Source organism: Oryza glaberrima, chromosome 10 (assembly GCF_000147395.1).
Source record: "Oryza glaberrima chromosome 10, OglaRS2, whole genome shotgun sequence".
Taxonomy (NCBI): Eukaryota; Viridiplantae; Streptophyta; class Magnoliopsida; order Poales; family Poaceae; genus Oryza; species Oryza glaberrima.
In genome coordinates, this window is record NC_068335.1 from 18599883 (window position 1) to 18612063 (window position 12181).

The 12181-nt window shown below is 46.1% G+C and overlaps 2 protein-coding genes and 1 pseudogene across 2 annotated transcripts; all 3 read left to right on the forward strand.

Annotated features, from left to right (window-relative positions):
- The first annotated feature begins 1026 nt into the window (after nt 1-1026).
- LOC127786444 (pentatricopeptide repeat-containing protein At4g21705, mitochondrial-like) lies at nt 1027-2755 on the forward strand (annotated as a pseudogene).
- A 3099-nt stretch (nt 2756-5854) lies between these two features.
- On the forward strand, nt 5855-7840 carry LOC127786441 (pentatricopeptide repeat-containing protein At2g20710, mitochondrial-like). Its single transcript, XM_052313849.1, has 2 exons — nt 5855-6341; nt 6434-7840. The coding sequence occupies exons 1-2, from the start codon at nt 5931-5933 to the stop codon at nt 7664-7666; spliced, it is 1644 nt and encodes a 547-aa protein (XP_052169809.1). The 5' UTR covers nt 5855-5930; the 3' UTR covers nt 7667-7840.
- A 1391-nt stretch (nt 7841-9231) lies between these two features.
- Nucleotides 9232-12181, forward strand: LOC127786443 (pentatricopeptide repeat-containing protein At2g20710, mitochondrial-like). Its single transcript, XM_052313850.1, has 2 exons — nt 9232-9540; nt 9625-12181. Exons 1-2 carry the CDS (start codon nt 9232-9234, stop codon nt 10855-10857), a joined length of 1542 nt encoding a protein of 513 aa, XP_052169810.1. The 3' UTR covers nt 10858-12181.

Genomic DNA, 12181 nt, shown 5'->3' on the forward strand with positions numbered 1-12181 from the left:
TGGCCTCTCCGCCGATTGCAACAACAAGATCCGGCCATCCGGCGTATGCGACAAGCTGACGACACGGCCGACATCGAACCTGTCAAGCTAGTTAGGGGCGAGGGCCGCCATCGAGCTACGCCATTCAGCATTGCAACGACGACGTCGTCAAGTCATTGCTCGAGCTCGCTGCGTGGCCGTCAACTCCCGCGCCAGCCCCATCATCGCCACCAACTCATCCCCCGTTGCGTCTCCTTCAACTAGTGCTGCTAAGGCCACAAGCATCAGAAAAAAATCTAGGAATAAAATTGAATCATTTAGCAACTAACCAGAGATAAAATTGAATATTAGCAGGTCGTTCACCATCCACTGAAGAATAGGATGAGTAGGCAGGGGGGAGCAATTAATTTTGTCTCGCTTGAACACACCCAAGATGGCACCCTCCCAAGGATACTTGTGCTTGCGTGTTGCGTCAAGCGGCACCGACCCGGACATCATGTCGGCGATGAGCTAGCTCAGGTCGCTGGTGAAGCAGTCGGCCTGCAGGGCGAGCGCCATCCGCCACCACTCCCACCGCCGCCGCCACTTCAGCTTCCGCCGCTCTAGCCCCCACCCGCCGCCGCTCCAGCCCGTGCTCCCTCGGCGGCCTGGCCAGCCAAAGGGGAGAGAGAGAAACAAAGAGAGAAGCGAGGAAGAAGAACGGGTCCCACATGTCAGTGGGCCCCATGTTTTTAATGTGTGAATGACAAATGGGTCCCACATATCCGTTTTTAATTCAAATGACACCTAAGCGCCATGTCAACCCCACAGACTTGGTCAACACCGCCACGTCACCGAAACCACCCTCCAAAACCGCCAAGGGAGTCAAATTGCATCGGTTTCGATAGTTCGGGGGTCGAGATATCCGGTTTTGCGGTTTAGGGTCATGGATTAGATTCAGGTCATTTTTAAGGGAGACAAAGTGGACTTATTCCAAAAAAATACTAGTTGTTAAGTTGAGGGACGTACGGTGAACTTATTCCCCATTTCTTCGATTTCCTTCCCCTCTCCCCTCCCAAAACCCTTGACCCGACTTCGCCGGAGAGCCGACGCCGCCCCCCCCAACACCACCACCATGCTGCAGCACATCCGTGGTGTCTTCCTCCGCGGCGGCGGCCTCCTCCGCCGCGTGGCGGTCGAGGAAGCCGTCTCCCCGTCGCCACCTCCTCCACCGCCGGGGAAACCGCCTCCCCCTCGCTCCGTGGCCGCCGAGGAGAGAGCCTCTCCCTCGCCTCCTCCGCCGCGGCGCAAGAAGGACTCCCTCTTCCGCCGGGTCGCGGCCGCCGCGGACCCGCGCCTCCCGCTGTCCCCCGTCCTGGAGCAGTGGTGCCTCGCCGAGGAACGCCATGTCGCGAAGCCCGAGGTCCAGTCCATCATCAAGTACCTCTGCCGCCGCCGCCGCTTCTCTCAGGCGCTCCAGGTGCGGGACGAATCTACGAATCCCCCTTGTTGGCCACCACTTCCATCGCCGCATCTCATCATGCCACCGATTCCTATTTGTTTTGATTTGATTTGATTTTCTTTGCAGCTTTCCATGTGGATGACTGAGCGGCTGCACCTCCATCTATCCCCCGGCGACGTCGCGAATCGGCTGGAGCTGATCACCAAGGTCTATGGCCTCGATAGGGCCGTGGAGTACTTCGACAGCATGCCGGATCAGCTGAAGCAACAGCAGTGCTATGGCTCCCTGCTTAAATGCTACGCCGAGGCCAATTGCGTGGAGAAGGCGGAGGAGCTCTTCGAGAAGATGCGGGGCATGGGGATGGCCAGTTCTTACGCTTACAATGTGATGATGAGGCTTTATTTGCAGAATGGGCAGGTTGAGAGGGTGCACTCCATGCATCAGGCTATGGAAGAGAGTGGTATTGTTCCTGATGTATCCACTACTCACACTCTGGTGGCAGTTCTAAGAAAAAAAAAAGACTCTGGTGGCAGCGTACGTGGTTGCTGAAGATATTAAGGCGATTGAAAATGTTCTCGAGAAGGCCAATTCGTGCAACTCAATGTACATGTGCAGGATTGGTGTCCCACTTAAGATGAATGACATGGTTGGGGCTGAGAAAGCATATGAAGAGTGGGAAAGTAAGCATGTTTACCAAGATTCCCGGTTAATCAACTTATTGGTGGATGCTTACTGCAAAGAAGGTCTTATGGATAAGGCAGAAGCTCTTGTAGATCAATTCATCAAGAAAGGGAGGATGCCTTTTGCCAATACTTGTTATAAGTTGGCTGGTGGATATTTCAAGGTTGGTCAGGTGTCGAAGGCAGCAGATCTCACAAAGAAGGCACTTGCTTCTGCGAGTAATGAATGGATACCTGACCTGACGAATGTGCTGATGAGCCTGAACTATTTCGCGGAGCAAAAGAATGTCGAAGCAGCTGAGGAGATGGCAAGCTTATTACAGAGATTGATTACTCCAACAAGGGACATTTACCATGGGTTACTGAAGACATATGTCAATGCAGGAAAACCAGTGTCAGACTTGCTTCATCGTATGAAAAAAGATGGTATGGAGGCTGATGAGGAGACAGAGAAAATCCTTGCGGGAGAAGTCCACTAGGTACACAGGATTGAATAAAACATATCACTGACCAATTCCTTTTCTTTGCTTATTTTGCTGTCCTTTTTCTTGTTTCTGGGGCAATGAAGTTCAAACCCACTAGCCCGTGGATTTGAGTATTTGATAATAAACCACTATACAACTGCTTATATAGGAACTCGCCATTCTTCTATGCATGTGATGGTGTCATTGTGCTGTGCGGATATGTCTATGTCTTTGCCGTATGGCTATGTGAAATTTTGCAGTAGTGGTAGGATCTGAGATGTTTAGTATTTTACCTTTTGTTTTCATGGAAGGCCTGGTTTTCCTTGGCACGCATCACTCATCATGAGCTTGAATGAATGATCAATGATCAATCTAAACTAGTGTATTGTGTCGCGTGTTTACACGATTATAACCTCCTTCTCTATAAAGATGTATAATAATTAACTAATTTTTTTAAATAATATTTAATAACATAAATTAGTATTTTCTCCTTTTATAATATAATTTGTTTATACTTCCCTTGTAATAGATATAATTTTAGTAAATTCAATTCTATTCTACATAGATGTCCAGAGAACATATTTAGCAGGAAACCTAGTATGTCTTTTTTTTATTTTACACAAAAGGCCATTTATTTAAATAAGTTGTATAGAAATGTCAATTGTGAGAATTAAAATTAATTACATGATTATACTTTTAAACTGACATGATTTTTAGTTCTTTTATGGTCAGAATGTTAATTTACAACAGTTTAAAACTTTAAATTATCAGTTGCAGCTGGTGGTGAACTGTCACTATTCTCTCTTCACAGGAAGTCCACGTTAATTTGAATAATCAAGTGGTTATTGTTTTTCGGTTATATATTTGCCAACAATAAATTCTTTTATGAATAATTCAGTATGTACAATCTTACATTGGGGTAAAACTTTGCCAGGATATAAATGTACAACCATAAAAATATAGATAAAATTGGCCATGCGCGTAAATCAACAAACGGTTCATACAAAGAATAAAAATTAGAGAAACTAACTTATTGCATTGCTCATTGAAAAAAGGGATCAGGATCCTCTGCAGTCGAAGTCACGTGACTTTGTCATTGACATATGGGCCCAATGATTCTTGGACCCATATGTCAGTGATAAAGGCACCATGCATTTGACTGCAGAGGACCTCAATCCTGACAAAAGATGTACAGATTTCAGAAATGCCAAGCTCTTTCATTTGGTTGTGATGGAATCCAAGAAGAACTATTAAACATGAGAAATAATTCATTGCAATACAGGAAGTTAGTGTCTACGGGCGAACTTCTACCGCTTAGATTTTCTCATGTTTAATAGTTCTACAAGAATATACACTGGATTTTCACTAAATGCATGTCTCCATAGACAATCTGAGTTAGAAAATTTTTTTAGCAATTTGACGCATTATGATGCATATCGTTGCCTTGGATATTCTTATGAGAATATTACTTTGCCCAGATTCACTAAACTCCAGGAACACTTCATATTTAAGAAAATGCAGTTTGAGATATGTATAAGTGCAATCAGCTGATGCCTTGTTACAGGACCTTCTAGGTGCACACAATTAGTACCAGTGTGCTCATGGTGCAGATTCCTTTGAAATGCTAATGGGGTGAACACCGTGAGTTCATAAGTAATAAACCGTTTGCAGTGGCGCCATTAATCTTTTGTTTATGTGTTAATCTTTTTTTCGTAAATTTTCTGATTTTTTAAACACCTGGAGTAAGGGCATGATTTCAGGTTACTCCTTCTGTAGTTGGGGAATATTATTTTTGTACATCATCAACTGATTTCAATCATTCAATGGTGAAATCGTTGAAATGAGCAGAAAAAATGACTCATGTTGAAAATGGAAGTAGTACTTTCTCTTAATGAGGATGAAAGATTCATACAATCATACTTCCTAATATATTTTCTGATGCAATTTAGGAGCACCAAGCACATACTTACCCTGTTGCCTGACAATCTCATTTGTGCTCTCTTAATATGCTTTGCATTCATAAACCACCAACAAAATGTAAAATTATGTTATGAACTGAACTGAAATCATGCATCAGCAAAGGAATGCTTTTAATTGTACATGTTGAAAAGTATATAGTTTAACATGATTTACAAGTTTTATTACATTAAACAGCAGCAAAAGTTTCAATATCCAATTAAAATTTCGATTTAGGAAGCAAGTTGTACTTTGCAGCATAACTAATATTCAAAACATCATTCAAGAATACCCATGTTTTGCTCCAGAGAAGGAGCTGTGATGTAGTAATGTCTAACCTTGGAGATGGGCAACTGATATGGCAGTTGGTTCCGGCAGTGGAGGTGAAGATGCTGCTCTGATCATCCCTCCTTTACCATAATGTCACTACCATTATAGTCACTGACATGGGGGTTCCATCCTCTTATTACTCCACACGTCAGTGGTTGTAGTGGTAGTACCATTATGGTAGAGGATGTGAATTTTCACGTTTCATGGGATAGGGAACTAGTCCCTGAAGAACCTCGAGTATTTGGTCGGTGGGTGCTCGCACTGCCCCTGGCAGGCCAGCTACAGTAGGTGTCGTACGCTGCTGAACTTGTAGCATGTGTTGTCGCAACCCCCCGTCTCCGGCTGATCTCGACGGCGCACGTCAGTCAGCGTATCTTAGTGCAGCGAGCGACATTTTTGGTTGGCTGAAAGCTCACCGGCACGTTGAAGCCGTCGATGATGCCGGGGTTGCGACTTGCGAGCGTGTACCTGGCCAACGTCGTGCCAGTGACAGCGTGGGCCATCGTGTTTTGGGCAGTCGCCGATGATGCAGTGGCCACGGTCAGCGCCGTTAAAGCTGCAGCCCATGCTCCGCTGCCGTTTTGGATCCGGGAGAATCTTGCCGCTAGGATTCCTATGGTGACCTTGGCTGTGTTCGAGGTAGAAGGGATTGAGAAGATACGCAAAACGAGGTGAGCCATTAGCGCATGATTAATTGAGTATTAACTATTTTAAACTTTTAAAATTAATATGATTTTTTAAAGCAACTTTTCTATAGAAAATTTTTATAAAAAACGAGTCACAGTCACCCCTTTCTCCTGTCAACGAAAGCAGCCCTTGTGAGGAGAAGAGTAGGTGGTGGCGGTGATGGGCTTGTGCCGCGCGCAGGGGAGGAGACAGGGGGATTGCGGTTCACGCGCGAGCTATATTTGATTGGGCTAGATGGGCCTCGCTGATCCGCTGCTACCGCAGCTGGGCTTGCCCATTACGCGTTGCTATAGACGCCTTTTTTTTTTTTTTTTTTTTTGCGATTTCCTTCCCCTCTCCCCTCCCAAAACCCTCGCCCCGACTTCGCCGGAGCGCCGACGCCGCCCCCCCACCATGCTGCTGCACCGCCGTGGTCTCCTCCTCCTCCTCCGCGGCGGCGGCGGCCTCCTCCGCCGCCTATCAGTGGCGGTCGAGGAATCCGTCTCCCCGTCGCCGCCTCCTCCGCCGCCGCGGCAACCGCAGGAGGACTCCGTGGATGACGAGGAAACGGCCTCGCCCTCGCCGGGGAAACCGCAGGAGGGCTCCGTGGCCGCCGAGGAGAGAGCCTCTCCCTCGCCTCCTCCGCCGCGGCGCAAGAAGGACTCCCTCTTCCGCCGGGTCGCGGCCGCCGCGGACCCGCGCCTCCCGCTTTCCCCCGTCCTGGAGCAGTGGTGCCTCGCCGAGGAACGCCCTATCGCGAAGCTCGAGATCCAGTCCATCATCAAGTATCTCTGCCGCCGCCGCCGCTTCTCTCAGGCGCTCCAGGTGCGGGACGAACGACGAATCTACGAATCCCCTTGTTCACCACTTCCGTCGCCGCATCATTCGATTTTGTTTTCTTTTCTTTTCTCTTGCAGCTTTCCATGTGGATGACCGAGCGGCTGCACCTCCATCTATCCCCCGGCGACGTCGCGTATCGGCTGGAGCTGATCACCAAGGTCCATGGCCTAGACAGGGCCGTGGAGTACTTCGACAGCATGCCGGATCAGCTGAAGCAGCAGCAGTGCTATGGCTCGCTGCTCAAATGCTACGCCGAGGCCAAGTGCGTGGAGAAGGCGGAGGAGCTCTTCGAGAAGATGCGGGGCATGGGGATGGCCAGCTCTTATGCTTACAATGTGATGATGAGGCTTTATTTGCAGGATGGGCAGGTTGAGAGGGTGCACTCCATGCATCGTACTATGGAAGAGAGTGGTATTGTTGCTGATGTGTTCACTACTGATACTCTAGTGGCAGCGTATGTGGTTGCTGAAGATATTGAGGCGATTGAAAAGGTTCTCGAGAAGGCCGATTCGTGCAATGATCTTATGACCTGGCACTCATACGCCACTATAGGCAAGGTTCTCATGCAATCTGGGATGGAAGAGAGGGCCTTGCAGGCTTTTCAAGAATCAGAGAAGAAGATTGCTAAGAAGAGTAATAGGGTCGCATATGGGTTTTTGCTCACCATGTATGCCGATCTAGGGATGAATAGTGAGGTGGACCGAATCTGGGATGTCTATAAATCCAAAGTGCCAGCATCGGCTTGCAACTCAATGTACATGTGCAGGATAAGTGTCCTACTTAAGATGAATGACATTGTTAGGGCTGAGAAAGCATATGAAGAGTGGGAAAGTAAGCATGTTTACCATGATTCCCGGTTAATCAACTTACTGCTCACTGCTTACTGCAAAGAAGGTCTTATGGAGAAGGCAGAAGCTCTTGTAGATCAATTCGTCAAGAAAGGGAGGACGCCTTTTGGCAATACTTGGTATAAGTTGGCTGGTGGATATTTCAAGGTTGGTCAGGCGTCAAAGGCAGCAGATCTCACAAAGAAAGCACTTGCTTCTGCTAGTAATGAATGGACACCTGACCTGACGAATGTGCTGATGAGCCTGAACTATTTCGCGGAGCAAAAGAATGTCGAAGCAGCTGAGGAGATGGCAAGCTTATTACAGAGATTGATTACTCCAACAAGGGACATTTACCATGGGTTACTGAAGACATATGTCAATGCAGGAAAACCAGTGTCAGACTTGCTTGATCGTATGAAAAAAGATGGCATGGAGGCTGATGAGGAAACAGAGAAAATCCTTGCCGGAGAAGTCCACTAGGTACGCAGGATTGGATAAAACATATCACTGACCAATTATTCCTTTTAGTTACTTATTTTGTGTCTTTTTTCTTGTTTCTGGGGCAAGCAAGTGCAAACCCACTGGCCCGTGGATTTGAGTATTTGATTATAAACCTCTGTACAACTGCTTATATAGGAACTTGCCATTCTTCTATGCATGTGATGTGATGGTGTCATTGTGCTGTGCGGATATGTCTTTGCCGTATGGTTATGTAAAATTATGCAGTAGTGGTAGGATCTGAGATGTTTAGCATTTTACCTTTTGTTTTTAGAGAAGGCCTGGTTTTCCTAGGCACGCATCACTCATCATTAGCTTGAATGAATGATCAGTCTAAAATGTCAATCAGTTCAGTTCAGAGTCTATTCCATCCGTCCCAAAAAAAACGAACCTATGACTGGATGTGACACATTCTAATACAATGAATCTGGACAGATGTATGTCCAGATTCGTAGTATTAGAATGTGTCACATCCAGTACTAGGTTGGTTTTTTATGGGACGAAGGGAGTCCTGGGTAGAATCATGATACGTATCATTTTCTGAACGATTTGCTAAGTTAGAAAGAAAAAAATTAAATGGCAGCAGCGCTGATATCAGATGAAGATTTTTTTTAATATGAGTACTGCTAGTATTGTTGTACTTGTTACTACCAAAAACGCTTGTGCATAGCAATGGTGGAAAACGCGCGTGCACCTCGAGGCAAACGAACTCACCGGTGATCCTCCGCTTCTTGGACTCCGGTGGTGGGCCCGCAGTTATCAGCCCTTCATTTCCGTGGCTGCTATATCCTGATCGGGTTTATCAAACCATTTTGGAAAGGGTTATGATTACTTCCCAATTTGGCATTTACCACTATAACCACATGGTTTTACGGTTTGACAGTTACTGTGATAACCACGTGGTTATTGTAAAAACTGTATGGTTACCATGAGGTATAGCGTGATTTTAAAGACTAATAAGATTACGGTGTGATAACCGCACGGTTTTGTAAACCTTCCTGATTGCCACGGTCGCGTAATGGATTTGGGAAATTGGGAACCCATTGCTGCTGCAAATGGTGGATGAGTTGTCACGGTGGTTCATTCAGTGGCACAACAGCAAATTACCCTTTATCTTTTCAGTGGCAGAATGACATTTGATTCTGATGGTTCGTAGTGGCATTGTGATAAAAAAAATCTAAAGCTAAAAGAATGTACGTACTGTTCGTTTGGCTCTGTCTAAGCAAAAACTGTACTGTTTCTTTAAGTTGGTCCGGAACGTTATAACGATTCACGTTTGGCCCATTTTATTTGGGCCAAAATGGGATTGTCATCCAATGCGGCCTGTTCCAAGCCCATTTAATATGGGCCAAAACGCTAGTGTGATCCACATATGGCCCATAAATATTGGGCCGAAACAGGACTGTGGAATGGGCCTTGCTGATCTACTTCTGCGAATCTTCAGCCCATTCTTTACACATCACGAGACGCTCATTTCGGGCCACTCTCTCCTTCCTCCCCCCAAAACCCTCGCATCCGCCGCCGCGCGATCGCCGGCGGCGACCACCATGCTGCTGCACCGGCGGGGACTCCTCCTCCACCTCCGTGGCGGCCTCCTCCGCCGTCGCCGCGGCCTCTCCGTGTCCGCCGAGGAGACCGTCTCCCCCTCGCCTCCACCTCCTCCTCCTCCGCCGCCGCCGCGCCTTCAGGGCGAGGACTCCCTCTTCCGGCGGGTCGCGGGCGCCGACCCGCGCATCCCGCTGGCCCCCGTCCTGGAGCAGTGGTGGCTCGCCGAGGAACGCCCCGTCTCGAAGCCCGAGCTCCAGTCCCTCGTCAAGTACCTGCGCCGTCGCCGCCGCTTCTCCCAGGCGCTCGAGGTGCGCGACGAACTCCTCATCCTTGATGCCCACCCCCATCGCCGCATCTGATCATGCAATTTGGTGGTTTTTTTTTTTTTGCAGCTTTCCATGTGGATGACCGAGCGGCGGCACCTCCACCTATCCCCCGGCGACGTCGCGTACCGGCTGGAGCTGATCAGCAAGGTCCATGGCCTCGACAAGGCCGTGGAGTACTTCGACGCTGTGCCGAATCAGCTGAGGGAACTGCAGTGCTACGGCTCCCTTCTGAGATGCTACGCGGAGGCCGAGCGCGTCGAGATGGCGGAGGAGCTCTTCGAGAATATGCGGGGCATGGGGATGGCCAATTCTTATGCTTACAATGCGATGATGAATCTTTATTCGCAAATCGGGCAGGTTGAGAGGGTGCACTCCATGTATAAGGCTATGGAAGAGGGTGGTATTGTGCCTGATATTTTCACTATTGACAATCTGGTGTCAGCATACGCGGATGTGGAAGATGTTGAGGCGATTGAAAAGGTTCTCGAGAAGGCATTGTGTAATAATCTTATGAGTTGGCACTCATTTGCCATTGTAGGCAAGGTTTTCATGAAAGCTGGGATGCAAGAAAGGGCCTTGCAGGCTTTTCAAGAATCAGAAAAGAGGATTACTGCGAGGAAGGATGGTAGGGTCGCTTATGGGTTTTTGCTAACCATGTATGCCGATTTACAGATGGACAGTGAGGTGGACCGTATCTGGGATGTCTATAGATCCAAAGTTCCGGCATCGGCATGCAACACAATGTACATGTGCAGGATAAGTGTCCTACTTAAGATGAATGACATTGTTGGGGCTGAGAAAGCATATGAAGAGTGGGAAAGTAAGCATGTTTACCATGATTCCCGATTAATCAACATACTGCTTACTGCTTACTGCAAAGAAGGTCTTATGGAGAAGGCAGAAGCTCTTGTTGATCAATTCATCAAGAAAGGGAGGACACCTTTTTCCAATACTTGGTATAAGTTGGCTGGTGGATATTTCAAGGTTGGTCAGGCATCAAAGGCGTCAGATCTCACAAAGAAGGCACTTGCTTCTGCAAGTAATGAATGGAAACCTGACCTGGCAAATGTGCTGATGAGCATAAACTATTTCGCGGAGCAAAAGAATGTAGAAGCAGCTGAGGAGATGGCAAGCTTATTACAGAGATTGGTTCCTCTGACAAGGGATGTTTACTATGGGTTACTGAAGACATATGTCAATGCAGGAGAACCAGCGTCAGACTTGCTTGATCGTATGAAAAAAGATGGCGTCGAGGCTGATGAAGAAACAGATAAGATCCTTGCTGGAGAAGTCCACTAGGTACGTAGGATTGCATAACGCGTATTACTGACCAATTTCTTTCATTGTCCTTGTGGCAAGCAAGTGCAAACCAACTGGCTCATGAATTTGAGTATTTGTCTATAGATCGCTACATAACTGCTTATATAGGAACTTGCGTTCTTCTATGCATGTCATGGCGTCTTGGTGCTGTGTGGATTTGTCTTCTCGTATGGTTATTTGAAATTATGCAATAGTGGTAGGATCCGCGATGTTTAGCATTTGGCCATTTTGCCTTTTGCTTTCATGAGATGCCTGATTTTCCTTGGCACACATCACTCAAGTTGAGCTTGAACTAATGATTAGGCTAAATGACAATAAATTTAGCGTTTTATGGGTTGAGAAGAATCATGATTCATATCATTTCTGGAGAACTTGCTATGATTGAAAGAAAATTTTAAATGTCAGCAGCAGTGAACCGCTGACATCAGATTGCAATATGAAATGAATGCTGGCAGTATTTTACTCTTATATTAATCTGTAAGTTATGTATGTATTGTTTTGTATTGCTATCTTATTGCCACTCTTTAGGTTCTGACCTTTAGTTAATGCATTATATTTTAATGAGAAGATAGTAAACAACAAAAGGCGTTTCATATTAACATAACTAGATGATACCCCGCGCGTTGCTACGGGATTGCAAAGGATTCATTGAGAAAAATATAAAGATAAATCATATTTGTACCTTTAAGAACTATATCAGTTAGATATCATATATAGCATACATCAGTATATATTGCATTCATGTGATGCATAATACTGAAAATATGGACAAAGTTAAATGCGACCCATAAACCATCCAATTTAACTGGAGAACATAATTTAAATCATATCGAAAAAGAGTGAAATTGTACAGATATAGAGAATTAGGAAATAAAAATATTAGTTGCGTGAGCATCACTTGATTGAACCTACTATAAGAGGACATCTATTTTGAGACATGGGAGCAACAAATAAAACATTAGCAGAGACAAAAGACAAAAAAAATAAATCAATAGACTAACAGAAACCACATGCTTGTTTTGTTGCTATGCAAAACGAATGCAACGTGCAACAGTTCTGCTCGTCACGGTACTATTAAAATCTAAACTATGACGTGCTTTTTAGTGGTGCACAGTATAGCATGAAAGGCATACTGAATTAAAAAAAAAGTGAATAGAATTTTAGGCTTACAACACAATTTGCGCAGTATAGCATGAAAGGCATACTGAATTAAATAAAAAGTAAATACAATCTTTAGGCTTACAACACAATCAATTAGGAATATTTGCAAGAAACTATAGGATCAATAACAAAGATTCTGTGA